Below are 24,646 nucleotides of genomic sequence, written 5' to 3' on the forward strand. Positions count from 1 at the left end.
TGTCCTCTTTCCCCTTTCTTATTTGCATTATATTTAGCAAAGAAAATAAGGGACTCAGAAATTCAAGGATATAATTGGTATGGTAGATAAGTAAAGCTGGCTCTATCTGCAGATTATATTATTTTATACCAAACAGAAACAGACAGAGACATTACAGTGTTGTGGAACATTTTGAGACAGTTTCAAAGCTTTACAGGATACAAAATTAATGAAGCTAAAGTAAAAGCAATAGCGGTAAATTATGTACACACACAAATTGGTTCAGAAATATCTGTATTTATGGGGACATGATAAAATGAATTATTTAGGAGTATGGATTAAAAAATGATTCTGGTGTGGCAGCTAAGGATATGTGGGAACAGACTAAACAAAAGATAATACAAAAACTGAGAACATGGAAGCTTTGTTATATGGATATGGATAGTAAGATATTAGAAGTCAAAATGTTTTTAGTCCCTTTAGACTTATAGACAAGTCAAGCATATTTTTTATCAACCACAGGAGTTGTCGATAGCAATTAATAAAGAGCTAAAGGACTTTATCTGGGAGGGGACGATGGCAAGAGTCAAGTGGGATAAGCTGATTATTGTAGTAGAACAGGGAGGATTGGGATTACCCAGTCTGAAGGGGTATTTCAGAGCTACACAGTTAAGGTTCCTATACATAGCACAAGCAGAAAACTATATAATCCAAAATGGGACGGGATAATGTTGAAGCAGGGGGGGAAGCTCAAGAAACAAGGAGAGACTGACATTTTGGATGCAGGCCTTTAACTGTATGATTGCTTATGTTGTAAGTGATGGTTTAATAAAGCTGTTTCTTGTTTAAAAAAAGGGGGCAGTAACTGAATAATTTATGCAATGTTGCTTAGGTTATATGATATATAGCAATATATGTGAAGTATAATGCTTGCTAATGTTGATTTAACACAGTTTGATTACTTTTGTATAAATGTAAATTTACCTATGTCACAAGTGATAATTCAACAAAGGTGTTAAAATAAAAAAGAATCCAGTAAGATTTCTTGTAACACTTGGTGGTTCTTTGTTATCAGAGGTATCTGGATATTTTATTTATTTATTTATTTATTTATTTATTTAAATTTGTTGACCGGGAGTGTCCGACTGGACGTGGGTCCATTTTCAGCGGAGGCCCGGGGAGAAAAGCTCCACAGTAAAATAAACAGACAGTAGTTACATTGGATTACATAGTGATTAACAATTTAACATAGAAATTACTTACAACATATTTACAGATGAAGAACATAGTACATCAGTAGACAACTAGAATCTTTATCTGTGAAGTACATAACAGGCATTAACAAATGTAACAATGAGAAGTTCCTGCTGTATAATAAGTACTAGGCTGATGAGCATCTGAGCTTGCTATCATCAAGGTAGTTAGTGGAGGTGAAAGAAAGATAGTAGTTGGATGGGGTGGATGATATTAGAGTGGGAGTTGCAAGGGCATAGCCAGCATGTTTTTAGGTGCGCTTTTAATAAAGTTTTGAAGTTGGTGCATGATGGTACGGAGGTAATTGTGGATGGGAGTGAGTTCCATAATTTGGCTATGGCGCAAGAGAATAGTGCTTCACCAGCAGAGTTATTGGCTTTAGTGATCTGCAAGTGATTTTTGTTGCTGGATCTTAGTGGTCTGGTGGTGCGATAGGGTTGGAGTAGATTCTGGAGGGATGGGACATTTAGTGGATGGTTTACTAGTTTGTGGGTGAGTGAGAGTTGATACCACTGAAGGAGGTGAGGGAGTTCAAGCCAGCCCAGTTCAGCAAGTGAGAGACAGTGGTGACTACGGTAGGATGCCCCTGTGGCGAATTTTGCGATTTTGTTGTAGCAGGTCTCTAGCTTGTTTAGATCACATTGCCTTAGGTTGGTATATACTGGAGAGGCATAAAGTAGGGTGGAGATAAGGTGGGAATTTGCTATTGAAATCTTTGCTGCTTTGGTGAGAAATTGTTTATTTTTGTATAATGCTCCTAGTTTTTTGTGGACTTAAATCTTGGGATATCCATCTCAAATAACATATATTTCAATATATATGTTCATAATAAAAGGACTAGAGCACTGAGAGAGGTGGATGCTATGTTAAAGTATATTTCCTTAAGGGAAGAAAACAAAATGATCTAGTTCTATAAAACATGCATTAGGCCATTACTGTAATATAAGAATTCAATATGCATGTATAATAATCCTCAATTTACCAGTGTGGAATTTGTACAAAGCATAGTCCTGCTGCCAAGGATCTATCCCACAGAGAAAGTTGTTTTACTTTAATCTGTACTCCTTGCACTACAGGCATTATAGGAATAAGGCCAATTTAGCCTATTTAACTTACAAAGATGAGGTTAAGAGGGTTATATTAAATCTGCACATCTGCCTAACTCATTTGCTCATACATATAATATTTTGAATTGTAAAGTGTATTTTAATGTAACAACATTAAGAAGAAGGCTATTCCAAAAAATCTGAATAAACTTCCTCGAAAAATAACAGAGTCTGAGAATATTAAAATATTCTATCATCAACTTGATCCCTGGATGGGTAATAACATATATGATCCTTGTTTTAAATACTATATGGCTCTGTGGCCTAAAACACTGGTTTTATTAACTTATGAACTGAATGTTTTAATATAAATCTGTGTGTTCATTTTACAGTAATTTTAATTGACTCCTGGCATTTTTCTGTGCTTATAACCACTGTAATCTACTATGTTTGTTTACAAAGGATATTATTTTAAAACACAGATGTATCTTAATTATGTTCCCAAGTAAACTAATTCCTTCTAATTTCCAAACACTGAGATATTTGTTTAACAACATTTTAAATACCTGCTTGCTGCCAGAATTTGATATGTTTTATTCCAACAGTAACCAATCGGTCCACGTGATGAGGACTGCACTTGGCAACAAATATTTTATCTTTATGGCCTCTGGAAAAAAATATAAAGCCATCGTCAACTATTCAGTAAATAAATTAAACAACAATGAAGAACAGTTGGTAAAGAAAACACAAATTACACTAACCTTGCTGTTGCTAACTTTTCTCCCTTTTTCCATTCCCAAACTACAATTGTGTGATTGTCATCCAAGCCAACAGACAGCAAATTTTTTCCATCAGCTGTTGAGAGACAGAGACAAGGAAACAGTTCAGTATCATAGTAGACTACAGATGTTAAACAGATAAATGCATAATTTCTCATTTAAGTTTATAACAATAAAAATCAAATGTGTCTTTCAGTAAATGTGTAAAAGGGATGTTACTTAAAAACTAATATTTATATTTCAAGATAACAGCCACCATATCTTCAGAGTACCAACCAAGTTGATTAGATGGTACTTATAAAACTAAGTCTTACCATAACTATTTTGTAGAACAAGCATGGGGGTTACTCTCTGATGTCTGGAAAAAGACAAATCACTTAAGTGCTTCTATAACACAAGACCTGATCTTAACAAATATTAATCAGCCCCTGCTTCACTTGTTAAGATAAGGTATCACACTAGGCAGTTAAATCTGTAAGTACTGGCCAGTAAACAACAGTGTCAGAATAAAACAGATTTGTTTCTGCATGCTTTCTGTGCCAGTAATGTGTCCCTGAATTTTTTAACAGAATAGAATCTCTTACACTGTCTTTATGACATCATTTGTTAAGTGATTTATGGCTCTGAAAACTTGCAAAACACACAGGGCAATTTTTTCCACTTGTAAGTAATACTACATAGAGCAGATAAAACTCCATGTACTACAAAGAATTATGGTAGGTTCTCTGATCATAACACTTTATCATGTGTTCTTCATATGGATACCAAGATTCACCTCTCCAGCTTTGCTCTCAAGGGGAATTTCTTGACATCCATGTCTTGAACACAAAATAAAATGAAAACACTACCAACACCTTTAAGAGGGGGCAGCATGAAAAAACCTCACTGAATGTGAAGAACTCAAATGGATTTTCAGATTCAGAGCTCATAGTACCCCAGGTCTTAATGACATGGTAACTATAAAGCCTTATTTACGGCTTTTGCATAATCAAGTTAAAGAGTATCATGTGACTTATTCACTATCAGTGTAAATGGAGTCAGCTTTTGTTGTTTGTATCTGTCTGATGAAGCCATTATGGTGAAAGTGTACTTTGACACTTGTCATTTTGTTTTTATTCTACATTTTATATAACTTCTTAAAATCTTATTATTTGTGGTTCCGTTTTTTCCATTTTTGTATTAAAAAAGGTTAATTTTTTGGCTTTGTCAAAATAAGTGGGGGTAAGAAGGTTAAAATAAGACAGAAATATATACACAACACACACACATACATATATAGTGAGCACACACACACACACACACACACACACACACACACATCTATATATAGATATATATGTATGCAAAAATATTTTATTTATAAATCCTTTGTACATGTTTTTTGGCGTGTTAAACTTTAGCAAGATTTAAATTGGTTGATTTTTTAGTTTGTAAATATATATTTTACTTTGCAAATAAAGTACTCCTACTCTTTCTTTAATAAGTGTTATGGGATCTTTAACATTCACTCAAGCTGTCACCAGCTCAAACAGATTGTACCTGTATAATGTCTTGAAACTTATTTTGAAAAAATATATATCACAAGCTGAAGTTATGATTTGATATCTGGCCATAAGTTTTTGAAGTATAGGGAACTTTTAGTTAACTTAAAGCTTCCTGCAAGCTTAACTGTATTTCCACTATATCAAATAGGAGTGCACCAATGGTGCAAATGTACTACCTGCCAAAAAAGACATACCCCAGAATTTAATAAAGTCCATGCAGGCACAGTGTAGAGCCTACAAGGAATGTATCAGTGTACAGAGCCACGGTTCCCCCTCGGCAGCATGCCATGCATATTAATGAAGCCGAGCTACCAAGGGAGAGCCAAGGAATATGGATATTGAATCAGTGTAGGTACAGGTGTAGCGGCTACACGTGGCTGCAGATGAATGTTTGGCTCCCTGTAATGCTCTCTGCCACTGTTGTAATGTTGTGAAGTGTATCAACTGTATAATATGTCATTTTTATGATGTGTTATGATTTTTGTAAGTAGGTTTTTTCCATTTTTTACTGCATGTTTGCATGGTGCGGCACAGAGTGCATCAATGCCAAGATGTGCTCACATATAGACAGCTGACGCCTGATAGACATCTAAAAATAGAAACCAGATGTAATTAATTATCATAATAAAGTTTTTACTGTTTTTCTTTATTTTGTTTTTGTTTTGTTTTGGATTTTCTTTGAGTGGTGTGGTGCAGAGCGCAGCAGAGCCAAGGGGAGCTCATACATACATGGCCGAAACCTGTCAGACATCTAAAAATAGAAACTGAATGTAATTAATTATTTAATTATAGTTGTGTTTAAGCATGTTTGTGCAGCATGGCGTGGTGCTCAGCAATGCTAGGTAGCCTACTAGTATATGTGAAGGTATTCTAGTTTTTATAACATCCAACTAGCTATATAGGTAGAGTTACGGACTTATGCGGGTTCGAGTCCATAACAGGCAGAATATATCTGTAAATGAACATACTATTTTTCTTTAATTTCATTAAATTATTGTGAATTTTGGCACTGCTGCTCTTTGCTAAGCACTGCTCAGTCATTCTAGGCAGTGCATAAACATGCTAACTGATGCTTGTGTGGTGCTAAGCCTTGCTAAAACCATGGTTCTGCGAGTTTTCATGCTACTTGGCTTCGCTTAGCTGGTATGGGTGCTGCTAAGCAATGCAGTGCTTTTTGAATGTTACTCAATGATGTATAAGGGTGGAAAAATAGCCTACATTAAGCCCAATAGATGGGAATTCTGCACAGTCATTGGAATTCAATCAACTGTTGGTATGGCTGGCGGTGTTTGCGAAGGTATGTGTTTTCGGGCATAGAGTTGGGGCATTCAGGAGTCCAGGATCATGGTTGGGCTACTTGTTAAAAACCATGAACCCTGGCTAATGCAAGGTGGATTCCAGGGCTCAAGGTGTAAGGCAGAGGCCTGGGACCATTTGGCCAGGGAACTCAACAGTGTTACTGGTATCCCCTGCAAAGGTGAGCAGTGTCGTCACTATTTTAACAACCTGAAAAGGAGGAAGAGGGGAACCCTGGACACCTGGGTCCAAGAAGCTCAAGATGGGAATGGCCCACAAGTATGTAAGTATATCCTCCTCTGTCTAACCAAAATGCAAGCTGAATGTCTGCAAAACTGGTATGCCTAATGGTGAACTTCTCTCCCAGCAGCTGCAGCTGCAGCTGAGAGGGCTCGCAATGTCAAGTCCCATGCCAGGCGCATGGCCAGGTTGTGCTGTGAGCATGGTAAGTATGGATTTAGTATGTCAACTGTAGTGCAATAAGCAAGAAAGAGTAAAGCATTTACTGCAATAAAGTATACATAAGAAAAACTGTAGTGCAATAAATGGGAATGTAGAACTGTAGTGCAGTAAATGGGCAATTGGAGCTGTAGAGCTGTAGTGCAACAAATGAACAATAAGAACTGTATTTCAAAAAAGCAATAACAATACCAATAACATTAAGCAAAATGTTGTTCAGCAAGACTATGCTGTCAAAACCATTGCAGTATAGCTGTATGCATTGATTGTCTATGGTAAGGTTGCTGCAGTCAAGTGTAACACTGTAATATCTGTAGCCAGCAAATCTAATGGCCTGCAAACTGTATTGTTTAACTCACAGAACTGTCCAAGGCTGTCTCCAAGCCAGTATCAGTCACACAATGCTTTCCCTGCCTCATACATCTGGTAATAAAGGTATATGGGTGAGGTAGCCAAGTCCATGGACAGATACTGTGTGTGGACTTCACAGATATTTCAAACCAATAACAATAAAATGTGTTCACTAACATTGTTGATACTAAACTACAGTTTTTTTCCCTATATGCAGTATGGTTGTATTCCATGCATGCGTGTTCTACTGTCACTGCAGTCTAGTATAACACTGTAATAGTACCAGGTGATCTCCAAGTAAGTATCAGTCACTCAACAGTCAGCAGTGACTCAGTAGCTCAGTCTGTTAAATGCTTTGTATGCAGTACATTTTGCCACATAGTACTAAATTTTCAGCATTAAACACGTAATGCTCAAATTTCTCACTCAACAGGGACTCTGCAAATATATGGGTGAGGTAGCCCATATTATGCACAGATGTTGTGTTTAGGTTTCACAGAATGTTAACAGCAATACCAAGAATGTGTTCATCAGCATTGTTGATTCAGAAATAAAGCTGTGTATTCCCAGTATGGCTGCATGTCTGTACTAAGTTGCTGTAGTCAATTATTACATTATTTTCAGATGTCCCCTGCAGTCACAGCTATTGGGTTGTACTCCCATGCCTGCCAACTAAGGCATGTCTAATTTGTTTACTGTACACAAACATGCCTCTCATGTGTCAGGATTCCTCATAATGTTATTAAAACTGCCTACTCTGTCTGTCACATGATTAGCTGATAAATTATTACCTGGAATGAAAATGCAATGTATTACCAAATCCATTTATAGAACACCTGGGTAGTTATATAAGTCGATATTATGTGAAACTGTTCTGTGTAGTGGTGTATAGTGGTGTATCTGCATTTGTTACTGCTTGGCCCATACTGACCCATTCTAACAGCTTGAGAAGTATGTATGTGCTACATCAGTTATAGTAGAATTGTATTCACTGTACTCAAACCTGACACTACACACCTGTAGAGTATATATTTCAGTGTTTTCAGGGATATAATCTTCAATGTCAGTAATGGAATGTTTCTCACTGTCTCCCCACTCCTTATCTTCATTTATTTAGTTATGTTTTATTATGATTTAATAATAACATATTTTGTTTAACTATATTTTGGAAAATGTGGTTGATTGTTGTTATGTTTTATTACGATACAACATATTTGTTAAACTGTTTTGCTGGCCCTATGGTTTACTTTGCACTGGCATGCTGTTACCATACTGACTGTTCTGTTACTTAATGTTATGTTACACATAATATACATTAATATGTATTTGTATGAATAAATATGATGCTCGATTCTGTTAATACTAACATTGGTTTGGTTATTACTAACTGTAACTTACTGTTATACCTCATTTACCACAGCACGTGAAGGTATGCCAACTCCAGCTGATCCCCCTACCTTGCCTCAACCGGATGTGGCACCGGGTCACAGCACATCTGAGACCCAGACCGGTGGTGCCCCCTCTGCTGCTCCTGCACTACCTGTGGCATCGGGTAGTGCCGCTCCAGGGGACAGGGCTCGGCCCCCCTGAAGGGGTGTTGTCACCCATGCAGAGCTGCCAGTCTTGGTGTGCAGAATAGTCCACAGTGGCTATGACTGTCACCTGCAATGGATTGAGGGCATGCTGGCCACCCTTATGGGGCAGCCTCTCTCTTGTGCCCAGCCTCCAGCACAGCAGTGGCAGTGATGGAGCACTGGCAACAGTCCCATGGGTGGAGACATGAGTCACATTGCTGTCATCTGAAGGCACATGGAACTTAGATTCCACAACACCCTCCCTATCTAAGATGTTCACACCCCCCATGTGTCACACACCACCCCTGTCTGCTGTCTTGTCTGTTTGCAAATGCATCCTCACCTACCCAAATTACCTCGTCCACACATACCTATGTCCCTTCCACAACATTCCACTCTCAACTTTAAAAAAAAAAAAATGGGCACCTGCCCCCTCAAAAAATATTGTCCCATACATAACTTTCCATTTCACACACGTGTCCAAAGGACACACATAATTTGGTACAATTGGCTTGACAACACAATTATGTTGTCCTCATCCCTCTATCTGGAGTTTGAAAATCCAAATTCATCTACAAATCTGTCAAAGTGCACAGTTGTTTCTGTACAAGAAAAGGATAGCTATAGTTCTATCCTACACCCTTCTTGTACATCCCTCCATACCTTTCACTATAGTCTTTCTCCTGCTTTCCCCCATTTCACCACTTTCCTATCTCCCCTTTCTTCTTTTCTTTATATTTTTTAGAGAGGAGCTGTGCGATGTGCTGTGTCATGCAGCTTTGCTAAGCTCAGGTAAATAGAGGTACAGTGACTATATGTGTTTCTAACATTGTAAAACACCTGTACAAAATAAACACCTCTGCCATATTTCAAAACCAAGCCCATCACACCTGCAGCATACTGCATTAACCTGCCACACCACGAACTCGAAATTAAAACAGGTGGTTTGAACAAAGCATAGTAATTGCCAATTACAGTCATTAGGCATGTTTCAGAGGCGGTGCACACTGCACTGTGCAAACTGGAATAAAAAATAATGCAATAAATGGGAGTGTACATTGGACTCAGGTACAGCAGTGCACCACTAGACAGCCAGATACATGATAATGGATAAAACTGCGGCCTGTGATAGCAGGTAAATGTGCCCTTTTATCAGCAATATGTAGAAAGTCACCTTCTAAGGCATTCATGGCAAAATACATATTCAGCTGGGACTCTGGTGCAGAAATACATCCATATAAAGCCATGCACATACTGATGGATGTAGTAAATGTATGTCATAGCCTGTATGTGTGCCCATATATCTTGCAAACACATCCACCATAGCAGTGACCCAATAGCTCAGTTTGTGACATCCCTTGCATAAAGTACATTTTGCCACACACAGTCCTAGGTTCAAATCCAGTGTTATGTTGCATTTCAATTACATTATTTTGAAGATACCAATTAATGAATGACTCATGCAATCATTATCCACGCAAAGCACTGCAAAGTAAATAACTGCTTTTCACTGCTGGAAGTCACAGGCCTGCAGGTATGGAAACACATCACATATCCATACAGCATTACTATATGTTGCCTATGATTCTGTTATTGAGACAGTTGCCTCACCCTGACTGTGCTTCTACAACAAGGCTGACATAGCTGACACAGATACACCTACAACTTGTTGTCCTCCAAAGTGTTTACACTCACTGCCTCTGTCTATTACCTGCAGCAGCAGCTGCAGCTTGCGGTACACACAGCTCTATGTAAAGGTTTCTGCTACCGACCTACCCTCTGTGACAATGTAGTCTCCTCACCCCAGTAATGTCCATCTCAACAGCTAAGAAAGGGGCCCTGTTCTACATGAAGGCCTTATACACTGTACAGTGGTTGCATGTCATTGGCTAATGATAGTTTAACTCAGCTGCCGCAATTAGCATATCAGAGTCACATATTGGTTTAGAGGCAATTCCCAGCTAATACGAAGCATGTTAAAATGCAAGCAGCTGGCTATGGGCAAACATTCTGCATGAGACTTTCCAAACACAAAGCACACATCTGCAAAACAGTACCAGTAGCACATTTCCACAGAGGAGTACTGCACTCCACCAGTTATGTAACTGTTTTAGTGTACAACAGGATGCAGATGGAAGGCTAGAGGTATGGGAAATAGGGAGGACAGCATTAAGCCTGTCTTAGACCTGTGGTAATGACATGTCATTGATACCCTGCTGTCTTATACATACAGGGGATGTACAATATATCAGGGTTGCATTGTCTTTTGTCATTGTGGCACACTGGTGTTGTTGGACTGTCCCGAAACAGAAAAAATCCTTATAAACGTTGAAAAAAACAGAAAAAACGGAGGCTACAAATCACGCCAGTCAAGTTAGAACCAAATTCCTTTACTAAAATTTGTAAGCGCTTTCATGCAAAACATTGCTTGCACTTCTTCAGACAAAATTAGAATAAAACACATGACATTTTATATAAAATTACTTGAGCCAAGCCCCAAGTTAATTAATTGTCAAAGCCTTAATTTAATTAACAATTTTAAAACAATTAATGCCAAATTTAAAGCTTCAGGCTCGCAAGGCACATAAACTTCTATTACTTTACATTCTTAATATTATTCTACCATACCAACTACCAACAACATGTGCACAAAGTGCAACTTGTTTTTACACACAGACAAATTACAGGGAAACACTAAGATATTTCATTAAAAATCTCCTAAAGAATTAAATATATGTGTATATATGTATATTGTTTTCTATAAATATATTTTGTAAACTAAATTATATTGTAAAGTAGATTTGATATCAAAATTAACTTTAAATAGAAAAAACCTTATTTATTCTATTTATATTTTCCAAAATTTATTTATATAACTTTAAGAAAATAAATCCATGTTTTCCAGATTCAATATTATATATGTTGCAAAAATTATATATATATGTAAATACTGTATATATATATACATATATATCTATATATCTATATATATATATATATATATATATATATATATATATATATATATATATATATAAACTTCTATCTGTCCAAAGCTTTAATATTAAGCAAACATTTGATGGAACACATATCATTAATGCCTGGATGAGTATAAGCATTAGTTTTCAGTTGCCAAAGAAGTTCATGTTCTTGCAACTTTAAATACCATGCCCCCCCCTGGGATTTTTGTCTACCTTTTCCACAACATTGAACAAAAAACTATGAGAATTATTTTCAATAATGTGCTTAGCTAAAGCATTTGATGGATTTTGTTTAGATATAGCATATAGATGTTCATAGATTCTGGTTTTTAATACCCTTTCTGTTTTACCAAAGTAATAAGCCGGGCATTCTTTACACTTTGCAAGGTATACCACCCCCTGGCTCTCACAATTATATTTATCGTTGATGTAATATTTAATGCCTCTAATAATAAAGGTTGTTGGACTGTCCCAATATAGTGGTCATAATAGCACACTGCTTTTTGTCTGGCACTAGTCTTATGACATATTATTGGGTGGCTGGATTTAGGGGACACACCACAGTGGACCGGAGTGTTGGGTATACGTTCATATAGCAGAATCTCTCATGGCACACAGGGCCTACCTCTATAATGATACTATCTCAGTTGTATCCACACACATAATATGTTGTCACACTGTGGGGTATGACATATGTGAGGAAGTAGTGGATAATGCTATCCATTTTGTTCATGCGGTATCTGTACATAGTGGACATCCATGTATTTGATCCTGTAATGTGTTTCCCTTTTGGTGTGTTTCAGGACTAATGTATCACAGAAGGCATGCCCCCTTCTCAGATGTGGGTAAGGAACTAATACTTTAAGGACTATGACAGCATAATCACATCCTCCTATCCAAGTGGAGGCATAACAGGGAAGAACGGGCTGCATTGTGGGCAGATCTTTTCCGGTATGTGAATGAGAATGGCCACCAAGACAGGATACATGAGCAGGTTCAACACCACACTACAGACATGGTAAAAGTTGCACAACGAAAGGGCAGCTGATGTAGCCAGGGATGGTGCCATCACCAGTGGAGGGCCTGCAACAGAACAACCACTCATGGCCACTGAGGAATTCCTGGCAAACCTAGGGACACATGATAGCTCCCAGGCATCCATTACACCATACGTAGTGGAAGTGGGTGCCACAGTATCCACAGCAAAGGAGCATGCAGGAAAGCTTACTGTGATCACCATTGTAATACTATAGCAGTCGTTTTGTCAGACTGTACATACCTTTATGTAGGTGTCAGATCTATGTGCTGTGAGGGGGGTTGGTTTACCTCAGTTGTACACTCATACTCAGAAAGTCAGCAATACATCAGTAATACAGTAGCTACTGTACATGTGAGATATATGCAGGTATTACCTTGTTGTGCTGTAACATGCTGTGGTACAGAAATTAACTCACCCTCACCTTTTTGCAGGTCTGTCAGGATTTGTCCAAGGTCATGGTCCTGCTTCTGGTAAGCTTGATACTATTTTGTTACGGCATATATATATATATATATATATATATATATATATATATATATATATATATATATATATATATATATATATATATATATATATATATATATATATTTATATATACATACATATACATATATATATATATATATATATATATATATATTTGACTACATAGCAATAGATACACTATGCATGTGAGAGAAAGAAACTGACAGACAGACATGTATACGTATATGTCTGCATGTATAGACATTTATACATAATAGGTCAGTTCAGTGAAGGGCCAACAGAATCGCACTAATTTTTACTAAGTGTATGGGCATGCCCAGTGGGACTGCCAGTACTTATAATGTGACTCACTGCCACACCTACTTGTATTCCAGTCTAGGATTGTGTATGTTAGAGACATTAACATTGACCCCTGTTTCTGCAGTGCTGCACTTCACTCAAAATGTGCACAGCATTCCCCAGCTGTCGGCTGTAGTAAACATATGACTGAGGTTGGTAATGTTACACCACCAACAGACTAACAGTCTGCATACTTCTCAACTGTCCTGATTTTCACAGAATGTCCAGAGTTTTGCCTTATATGTTTGGTCTGTTACTCACACTTTATGGTCTTCTGGTGCTTTACTGAACATTGACATTAATACACTCTACTAACTACAGACAAACAACTGCATGTCACAATTTATATCCATCAGAAAATATGTACTACTGTAACACCTTTACTTCCAGCAACTGTCTAGGTTTATGTGACCAATATTTAAACTGTCCTTTGTGCCCCCAATCTTGCTGGTTTTGTCTAGATTTCTTGCACTAAGAGGTTGGGAGGGATGACATTCTGTGAAAACGCCAACATACTTCTACCTCACATGCAAAAGTGAGTAATTCCAAATTAGAACCATCATTACCATCACCCATTCTAGCTTCCCTAGTCCACTGAGCCACGTAGGTTGCTAGACAGAGAGGGGTCATCCATCACACAATCAACATCACACATATGTACATTGTTATTCTGCGTGAAGAGAGACATACAATGTGGGAGTGCTATGTTACAGCCCTGAGATTGCCTAGTCCACTGCTATATCATAGCTGATTTTCTTGTTAAAGCAGTTATATGGGAACACCACTGTGTTGGGGGTGGGGGAGCAACAGCACATGATCAGTTTGGGTAGACAGTAGTCCAAATATGTGGGCCCAATGTTTAACATCTCCCTTGCCTGATGTCATTAATATTCCAACCGTGAGGCCTAGTGAAAATTAGGGAACACATACTATTGGACTGGGTATCAGTTGTCCCATGTGGATGTTAACTCTGACCAAATAGCCCACTATATTTCCTTGCATAACAGCAGCAGATCCATACATACAATACCTTATTATAGTAATCTTTACAAACAGTGTGTAGGTTAGAGACACCTTGAGAATGCAGCAGTTGACAGAACAGTAGTTCAGGGCTGACTCTGTGTGATACAAGTGGTACACAGCCAACACATGGATAGATACAGGCTGTGGGGTTTCCTGGCATCAGCTATTTTAATATATGTATGTGAGTAGGAGTAAGGTGTCAGTCCCTGGGGCCCTAGGTTGTCAATGAATGTGCTATGCATTGTCTCTTAGACAATGCCAGGGTGTACTGGGCATGCCTATGTCTGCTTACAGGGACATCATCGGGGGCTCCTCCTCTGAGTCTTCCTGTGAGTGTGGTTGTGGTGACCTAGGCACTGGTGGGGGCTGTGTATTCCTACCCTATGCAGATTCTGCTGCAGCTGCTTCCACAGGATCATATTGTGTAGCATGGCACATACTCTGAACATATGTGCACATGTGGCTGCAGAGTACTGCAGGGCTCCACCAGATATATCAAGGCACTGGAATTGTGACTTCAGCAATCCAAACACACGATCTATGATGTTCCTGATTTGTGTGTGTACCTCATTATGGCATTCTTCTGTGGGTGTGTGTCCATTTCTGATGGGTGTAATCATTCATGGTGCCAGTGCATAGCCCGCATCCCCCAGATGCTGACCATGTGGGATGTCCCCCCTAGCAAACATCTGGTACAGCTGTGATGTGTGCAAGATATGGGAGTCTTGACAGCTGCTGGGGCTGCCAGCACACACATTCATGATAATGTCCTGGGCATTGCACATGGCCTGGCAGTTAATGGAGTGGTACCCATTGAGGTTGATGTAGATTCTACTCTCCTCACCAGATGTGCGTTGGTGTGTACATGAGTGCAATCCATGGCACCCAGTACCTCAGGGTAGTGTGCTGCACAGTAGAAGTGTTGCATACTGCTGGCCCTCTCCTCAGAAGTAATGGGAAAATACATGTGCTCACTGGCATGTGGTAGAATGGAATCCAAGAACTGGTGAAGTACCCTGGATGCTGATGCCTATGAAACTCCCATCATGTCCCCAGTTGGTCTTTGGAAGGTACCTGTGGTTATTATCCTAAGGGCTACACATACCTTTGTTTCCACTGGGATGGGTTCCCCTCTGTTGGCTCTGGGCCTGAGTTGAGGGTGGCTCAGTGATTTCTTGTAGTATGTCCCTCTACACCCTGTAGTGTTCTACAATCTCTAGCTCATGTAGCTCCTGGAAGGTTACGCTGGGCCTGAACACTCTTCTCCTTCTCTGCCTAGGTCTATTGTCAGCAGCAGCAGCAGCACTGACTTCAGCATCTAACACATACAAATGTAGCAGACCTGCAGCAGCTCCTAGCATTCTTTCAGTTAAAATTCCCAAGTCTGTACTCCACTGGTACACAGTATAGGGGAGGAATCAGACTGTAGGGTGTATGCATACTTTATAGTGCTCTACTGTAAGTGCTGCCTGCATGATTGGCTACCTATGATGCAATGCATCTGGGTAATATATCACTGACATCATTTAATGCCCCTAGTTTAATTTAAGCAAGGATCAACACTAATTAATATATCGTTGGCATTTTAGATACCCTGAGCACTGTGGCACACCATGCAAATGCGCACCCCGTAGGTAAACAATGATTAGCAGTCAGTGCACACCCACCCTCAGACTTGCACACCCATCATAGCGGCATGCCGAGCAAGCAGGAGCAGCTATGCTCCAATCAGCTCAGAAGTTAGTAGACACACCCTCTCCTGAAGTCAGCTTCCTCCTCTGGGGACACCAACATGGTTCTCTGCCTACACAGAGGGGATCTGCGGACACAATTACCCCATTATGGTATTTAGTAACTCCACCTCATTTGCACAGGGATCTGTGCTCACAGCCTGGATACTACACGCTTCCAAGCCCTTCCACGTTAGCAACAACACCATTGCACCATTGTACATACTGCACACAGGCTCCTGTAATACATTTCTGTCTCATGACATTATTTGATTTTTCTACTTTTTTTTTTGTAAAGCATGTTTGTGCACTACAGCGCACCATGCAAACATGCCAAGATTATTCAAAAAATAATAATTTTGACATATTTACTGTAGCTTTTGGAAAAGAGGATAATTTTGCTCATATCCGTGTGTGCTATACCCTTTCTGTCTATCTACCTACATTGTTGCAACCCCTTTTGTCTGTCTACAATCCTGTACATGAAATTTTTCTGTGTACACTATGGACACTGACACAGGGTCTGCAGGGTGGCCTATCTGCTTGCTGGATTGCTCTACCTGTCATATTTGCATGAGATTCAGCTGCTTATGAGGTGGTTTGCATGCCACAAAAGTTTCCGTGTTGGGGCGCTCATGTGTGCCGCTCAGAAGCACTTACTGAATCTAAAACTGTGTGAGGCTATGTTAGCAGGGTGGAGCAATGCTTACATGGAAAAAAATGTGTAGGCTTTATTAAATTCCCCCATAGCTGTATTTGACAGTAGCTTTGTGTATATATATTCCAGCCACTGCTTTATAGAATTGATTTTAACTGTTGTTTAGATAGCAAAGTGATGACACTGATGGACTGTATATTACGATATGTGCACTCTGTCCTCCAGTACTTATTGTTTGTCTGACAGGTTTTTTTACTCTTTCAGCTATTATGGTAATATCTGTAAACATGTGGCTACTGCTGAACTTAGTTATTGTGAGTTTCTTAAGTACTGTCCTCTCTATAACACGGATGTTGTATGAAGGGTCTTATGCCAGACCCCTTCAATTACAAGGTTACTACATATTCATTTCTAGTGTAATAAAGATGGTCTATGTATCAACACAATGCAGTATAATTTAACATAGCATACTGTAACACGAATTAAGCTAACAAAAATAACTAAAGCATTAATGAACCAACAGAGAAACTGGATTTTATATATCTGTCACTGCCCCCTCATTCTGCTTCCAGTGGTCTGGTCCAGGTATGACCAACACCCTTGATGTTTTTTCCTACTGCTGTCATTAGTCTTATTCTTCCCAAGTGATACTTCTCTGTACTCTGGATTTGTTTACACTGAATCTCAGCTGCCTCCATTATTTTCTGTCACTTTTTTCAGCCACATACATGTGGACCATCAGCCCCATCTCAGATAACTGACCCAATTTTTCCCCTTTACTGGGGAAACAGCTGACTGAGAGGGGCCATCATCCAAGCAGTTATCAGGGGTTTTCTTATTTTAGCCCCAACCCCAGGTTACAAGCCCAGTAACATGTTCCAGGAATTGGCATGCAAATGGCATCAGCCAGTGTGTGTCATGTACTTCCACAGATGATAAAACTCTTCAAGACTGCCATGTCCTCCTGGCAGCCAGTGCTCTGGAGTGGTCTCCTGTCTCTGTCTGAGTGTATACCATGGGAATGTATGCCCTGGGCATAAGACCAATACTCTCCTAAATGAAAAGAAGCAAGACAGCAGTGTTGCATCACTCCTATCTTCTTCATGACAGATTCAGCATGTGCCTGAGTCACCTGTCATATTGAGGGCTTTACTTCTTTATACCAATGGAGCTGGCTCAACTGTCATCTTTCTGCCCATTTGTTCAGCCTTTCCAAATTGCTTACTAGACTCATCATACTATCCATTCTTGTCTGCTGCATCTATCTTTGTCTCATTACAAAACAGGTTTTCTACTCCCTCAGATATCAACATCATCACCAGCAGCCCCCTTTTTCCCCATTTTTACATGGGGTTGGGGGATCATGTTAACTGTTGACACCTCTCTCTATTCAATGCTACACCCCTGCCTTCATCAACACTCATGCCTGTTGCAGATCGTCTTTCATATAATCCATCCACCTCGTCCTTGTTTCCTCTTACCTTCTTCCTGCCTGTCCCAAATCTTCTTCACCAGATTATCTTCTGCTTTTCTGCATGTGTCCAAACCACAGTAATTTGTTCTCCTACAATTTGAGCTACTTTGGCTTCTGCTCTTATGTCTTCATTTCTTCGTATGTCTCACAGTTTGCATCCTACCACCTTTCTCAGGCACTTCATTTCCATCACCCTCTAGCTTCTTCATCTGCTCTGCCTTTATTGCCCAGGTTTCTGTACCATACAATAGTACTGGTCGCACCATTGTCTTGTACACTTTACTTTTTAACTTCTTTGGCATTCTTCTGTCATATACTAACCCTGAGATTCTATGTCAGTTAGTTGCAGCCATTCTGATTCTAGCTTGGACCTCTTCATTCAGATTTCCGTTCTCCTCAACTACCTGTCCCAGATACCTGAAGCTATTTACCTCTTCCACTATTTTCCCTTCTATCTCATTTCTCAGCTTTGTCTGATTTTCTCAGTTTGCTGCCATTACCACTGTATTATCTTTGCTTAGTTTCATCCCATGTGCCTTCAGTTTTGCATTCATTCCCCTATCCTTTCCTGAAGTTCTTCCTCACAGTCTGCATGTAATGCTACATTGTCTGCATACAGCAACTTTGTTGATCCTTCCCCTCCAACCTGTTTGCTAATGTAGTCCTTCACCAGTATGAGTAGCAGTGGGCTCAGAGATGAACCCTGGTGTACACCCACTCCCACTGGGAACCCCACTGTGAGACCGAACACTGTTTGTACTTGAGTCATCAGGTCCTTGTACATCACCTGCACTAATTCTACCAATGCTCTGGGACTTCAAAGCACTGCAGTACTGCCCAGATCAGCTTTCCTGGGATTTTGTCATATGCTTTCTCCAAGACTAGGAATGCTCATTTGGACTCTTTCCTCATCTATAGCTTCTTCTCAGCTATCTGTCTCACTGCAAATATCAGGTTAGTTGTTCTGCATCCTTCTGGGAGTTTTGACTCCCTCAGATATGTCTAAGACAAATACAGTAGAGTACTGGACCCACGACATTGTTGCGATACTCCACTAGTCACTTCCCTAATTCCTGATAGTGTCCCTCTCACCACAATTCTTTGTGCCCTACCATTTAACCATACAGCTATCCCATTCCTCAGTGTTAGGTCTATCTCTAACACTTCCACATTTCCTATCAGCCTCCTCAATGAGACAGAAGCAATGGCCTTGCTGAGGTAGACTATGTCCACTGGTACTTCCCTGTCAATTTCTCCTGTGACCTAATCATAAAATGGTCAGGTTTGACTGATTGTGCCTTCTGGCTGTGAACCTCTGTTGTTTGCCATCCTGAATATTGTTGTCCTCTAGAAATGCTACCAGCCTTCACCTCAGGCCTTTTTCCATATATTTTCCTGCTACTGTTGTTAAGCTAATAGGCCTGTAAGTTGACAGATTTTATTTTCTGTTTCCTGCTTATATAAGGTATGAAGGGTGACGTACAAAAAAAGAGAAAAATGTTGGCGTGTGCATTTCATTTAATTTCTAATATGCTTTTACAGCAAAATGAAATATTCAGTGTCCTTCAGTATGTATCTATTAGCTTGCTTCCTAACTAATATTAGCAAGTGCTACAAGGGTTATGTATAAGATTTGTTTTGAGTAGAATGTCCTATCATGGAATTTGGGACTCCTGCCTAATAACAGAATGTCATAAACAAGCAGTCATTATATCTTAGTTATCAACATTAATGCTGTAGTACTGATTTCTAATTGGTCATGGCAGTTTTATAATTGTTACAATAATGCTGCTTTAAATAAAAAAGGTATAAAATATTATGAGTCTTGTAACTTGAAGAGACAGGATTATGGTTGCCTAGTTTCCCATGTACATGTTTTTCTGTGCAATAAAGTAAATTGTTATTCACTATTGAACTCTCATGTGAAAGTTATCTGGAACCTTGGTGATGTGCTGCTCCAAGTTTTGAGCTGTTTGTATACTGCTGCATTAGAAATTGCCTCTGGACCCTAAAGACAGACAGGGTTTTTGTCAAACAAGTTTCTGCTGACAGTGTAAATTCTCTACAGTTAAGCTTTACTAAAACTTTCTTCATTAGTTTTGATTGCATGTGAGTGGGTAAATTGTATGAATAGAGGAAACTGGATGTATGAGTGATCGCTTCTGTTAACCTGCTTCTGTACGACTGTGTGCTAGTGAGGTATTAATCAATATACAAGGATGGAGTCTCCTTGATTAAGGGCCAGAGATGCCCTAGGTAGACAGACATGAAACACGCCTTCTCAAGTGACAGTAAGTAGAAGGGTTCTTGGGACAAGCCTGTTCAGGAGTTAGAGTGGGTTCTAATCAAAAATATAAAGAAAAAGGAACCAAGAATTCCTTCATTGGGAGTGCCAGGGCCCTAACTGTATTTGCAGATGTATCCCTTTGGTATGAGTGTGATTTTTTTATAATGGGCACTAGTACAAGTGGTTTTTAAGGAGCTGAAGCCGAGGACTCCAGGCAGTTATATGTCCAGTACGTATGATAGAGACAGCTGTAATTACTTGGTAAAATAGCCTCAGTTCAAAATAAATGATAAGTGCTTTACAGTTTTTGGAAAAGGTTCTTGATGGGAAAATTTTAGAAAATTTAAAAGATAAGTTGAAACAGAAAGGTAACAAGGTATCAAACACTTACTGGTCAGCTTTTAATGACTGGCAAGAAGAGTCTAAAAATAAGGCAAAGGAATCTGTAATTAGAAGCTTAAAATATAATTCTGCTAGGTTAAAGTCACAGCTGTAGTCAGCTAATAAACAACACTTCACTCAAATGATCAGACAAAAAGTCCCACTCCTGGGATATGTATCTTTTACTACAATTAGAGAAACTTATCACTTGCACAGCTAGAATCATCAGACAATGACTGGGCAATGTTACCTTCTGTACCCCACCACCTTATGACCCACCCAAATTTTCAACAAGCTGACAGCTTTCCCTCTCCAATATGGCAGGTGGAGTATGTTTTGCAAAAACAACTACCATTCCCCCAGATACAGCCCGAGTTATGTCCAGCACTTCCAGTCTCCCCTGTGAGTCCAGTTATAATGCTAGATTTCACCAACACCATCAACTTGTTGAAACCTCAGACCAAATGTTAAAGGGTATATCTAATAAAAGGAAACAATACAACATAAACGGCAATGCCCTGTGTGGCAGTGGCTGCTTTAGATCCCTACAGAAAAGTGCACTGTCTTGTTTTTCATTGGATTTACCATTCTTTTTTGGCATTTACTTCTCAGAAGTCAAGGCCAATGTCAGTGGTCTCTGGCTGACTAAATTTGCAGATGATTGCAAATTAGGAGCTGTCACTGACTCTCACACTGACACAAATGTTGTCCAGGAGGGACTGAGTCAGACAAACTGTTGTCAGAGCCATGGACTAAAACAAAATGGCAAGAAATGCACAATAGTATCCTTTGAGAAGTCATCCATCCCTGATAACTATCATGTTGACAACACACCCCTTAGTGTTGACCCAATAGTCAGGGACTTAGGGACACACATAGATAGTAATGTAGCCTTTGATTATCACTTATCTAGAGTGGTGAGGAAATCATTCTATGTTGCGCAACTTATAAACAAAGGCATGGTATGTAAGTCCAAGGAAGTCATTGTTCCACTGTATTCGCCATTCATCAGACCTATCATTAAGTACAATGTCCCCTTTGGTATGTACCTAACCAGGCATATCCAACAACTGGAATGTCCACAGAGTTTCCTCACTAAAAGAATACAGGGAGTAAGTAATATGTCCTATGCAGACCGCCTCAAGGCCCTATCTCTATAATCTGTCTCCTACAGGATTTTGAGGGGAGATCTATGCCTGGCATAAAGGGCATTGTCAGACCCCACTCTGATGGACCTCCTGCATATCTACAAATCTAGAAATCTAGCACCAGAATTATCCATTCTAAAGACTTAAACCTTGCCTTTGATATAAATACGGACCTGCTGGAGAGATAGGTATGTATCCCAGAGACTATACCATCTATGGAACAGGCTCCCCATCCATGTGAAGCAGAGTTCCTCCCTAACACAAGTGCAACTTGGACAACTGGATGGGAAACTGGAAATTCATCCCTGGTTTGGCACCTACGTCTCTGATGGACAGAGGTAACCTGAAAATGGTTCATCTCCCAGGCCCATGCTTACACTTATTTGTGGGGTTGGGAGGGTGGCCTAATGGTTAAGGTGTTTGCCTTACAAACACATGGTGCAGGGTTTGAGTCTCACAAGGGATAATTGTCTAGGCTTAAAATGGCTCGCAAGGGCAGTTAGCTTAGTACTAATCTATGAATCTATGAATCAAGGGTATCAGAACGTATCAGAGATTTGGGTTGCATGGCTACGTTTAAAAAGGCCCTTGTGGTTGTTAGCCTAGTAAACACCTATGAACCTATAAAAATCCATTTCAGAAGCAGAAAATGAGGGTATGATATGCTATAATGCTGAGAATCTACTAGAAATTCGATCTCTAATTTTGCCATGCTGCATGTATGATCAGCTACTAACAGTGAAGCCTGTAAGGCCTAACGCACTCCAAAAACTACTACAGATAGGTATCTTGCTGAAACATGGTGATAAATGCACATATCTGGCTAAAAGTACATTCATCGCCCCTGGCTGAGACATAAAAAGGAGAAGATGTGAAAGATCAAGAAAAAGATGCATCAGAGCAGGAATTAAAGCCAGACTGAAAGCTAATCCACACAGGCCTGCACTTTCTTCCTTGCTGCTGGCTAATGTACGTTCTCCAGAGAGTAACCTGGATTACTTAAGGCTGGAACTCTACACATACTAGGGTGAGAAACATTTGTTTATTTGTGTTCACTGAAACTTGGCTTAACTCCAACAAAAATGACAGCACAATAAATGTAGAGGGAATGACATTATTTTGTGCTGGCAGAATTCATTAACTCTGTGGCAGATCTCGTGCAGAGGGTGTATGTATATGCGTGAACAACTGATATATTAACTACAAGGTAGTTGCCTCACAATGCTCAGAGAACATTGAATTCTTGTCTCCAAAATGCAGGCCCTATTACTTGCCTAGAGAGTTTTATGGACTGAGCATAACAGCTGTCTACATTCCACCCAGTGCAAACACCAATGCGGCACTTGCCACTCTATATCAGTCCATCAATGAACTCTAGAACAGGAACCCAGAGTTTGCCCATGTAATTGCTGGTCACTTTAACCAAGCCAACCTGAAATTAGTACTACCCCACTACCATCAGCATGTGAACTTTGCAAACAGAGGGGAGAATACACTAGATAAGGTTTTCACCAACAAAAAACTGGCATACAAAGCAGCACCTTATCCACACCTGGGCAACCTGGATCATCTTGCCATCATATTGTTTCCCACATACAAACTGCAGCTAAAATCAGGAAAATCATCAAGGAGGCAAATAAAGCTATGGTCTGTGGGTGCAGTCACAGCACTGCATTATTGCTTCGAGAGTACAGACTGGCTGATGTTCAGGGAGGCAGCTACAATGAATCACCAAATAGACCTGAAAGAATATACAGAATCTGTCATGGCCTACATCTCAGAATATATGGATGATGTAACAGCTACCAAAGACATCACCATACGTGCAAACCAAAAAAAATGGCTGCCCTGTGAGATGTATGAGCTTATAAAGGCACTAATGCAGCATTCAGATATAAAGACAAGGATGCCCTAAGGGTGGAAAGAGCAAACCTAAACAAAGGTATAAAACAGGCAAAGCGAACCTATAGAAGAAAACTTCAGGGTCACTTTAATGACCAAAGGGACTCTAAATGTCTATGGAAAGGCATACAAGCCCTAAATGACTACAAATCTGCATCTACCCAGTGTGACAACAGTACAGAATTCTTAAATGAACTAAACAACTTCTTCAGCAGGTTCAACATGGGCAATAAAACTGTGGCAAATAAACTACCTGTCAATCAGGATGAGGAAGTCCTATGCCTCAGCACAGCTGATGTACTGAAAACTTTGAGATGAGTTAACTCAAAGAAAGCAGCTGGTTCAGATAATATTATAGGTAGGGTTCTCAGGGCCTGTGCTATGCAGCTGGCATCGGTACTGACAGACATTTTCAATACATCACTTTGAGTAGCCGTCATACCGAGATGCTTTAAGAATATGACTATCATTCCCTTCCTCAAGAAACCACAACCAGCAAGTCTGAATGATTATCGCCCAGTTGGTCTAACATCAGCAGTAATGAAGTGCTTTGAGCAGCTGATCAAGGACCACATCTCAGCAAGCATACCTGCAACACTAGATACATTGTAGTTTCCCCACACGTCAAACCGCCACACAGGAGATGCCATATCTTAACACTTATTGAACCCTTGACTCACTTGGAAAATAAGGACTGTTATGTCAGGATGTTATTCATCAAGTTCATTTCCTCCTTTAATACTGTCATCCCCCAAAACCTAGTGATGAAACTAGTCCAACTGGGCATCAAAACCCCCTTGTGCAACTGGATACTAGACTTTGACAGACAGACCCCAATGTGTGGGAAATAATATCTCTAAAAGCATAACACTGAACATGGTTGTACCACAGGGCTGTCCTGAGTTCTCTACTA

At 39.7% G+C, this 24,646-nt stretch overlaps 1 protein-coding gene across 1 annotated transcript in view; it reads right to left on the reverse strand.

The window, feature by feature from the left end:
- The window catches only part of LOC122797061 (echinoderm microtubule-associated protein-like 6), a 3,800,753-nt gene that overhangs the window by 2,419,224 nt on the left and 1,356,883 nt on the right, over positions 1-24,646 (reverse strand). Inside the window, exons 14-15 of the mRNA XM_044065838.1 lie at positions 3,041-3,134; positions 2,846-2,946 (exon numbers count right to left, since the gene is read on the reverse strand). Coding sequence (XP_043921773.1) covers positions 2,846-2,946; positions 3,041-3,134 — 195 coding nt within the window. The remainder of the gene's footprint in view (positions 1-2,845; positions 2,947-3,040; positions 3,135-24,646) is intronic.

The sequence above is a fragment of the Protopterus annectens genome, chromosome 3.part0 (assembly GCF_019279795.1).
Source record: "Protopterus annectens isolate FY-2018-M chromosome 3.part0, PAN1.0, whole genome shotgun sequence".
Taxonomy (NCBI): Eukaryota; Metazoa; Chordata; order Ceratodontiformes; family Protopteridae; genus Protopterus; species Protopterus annectens.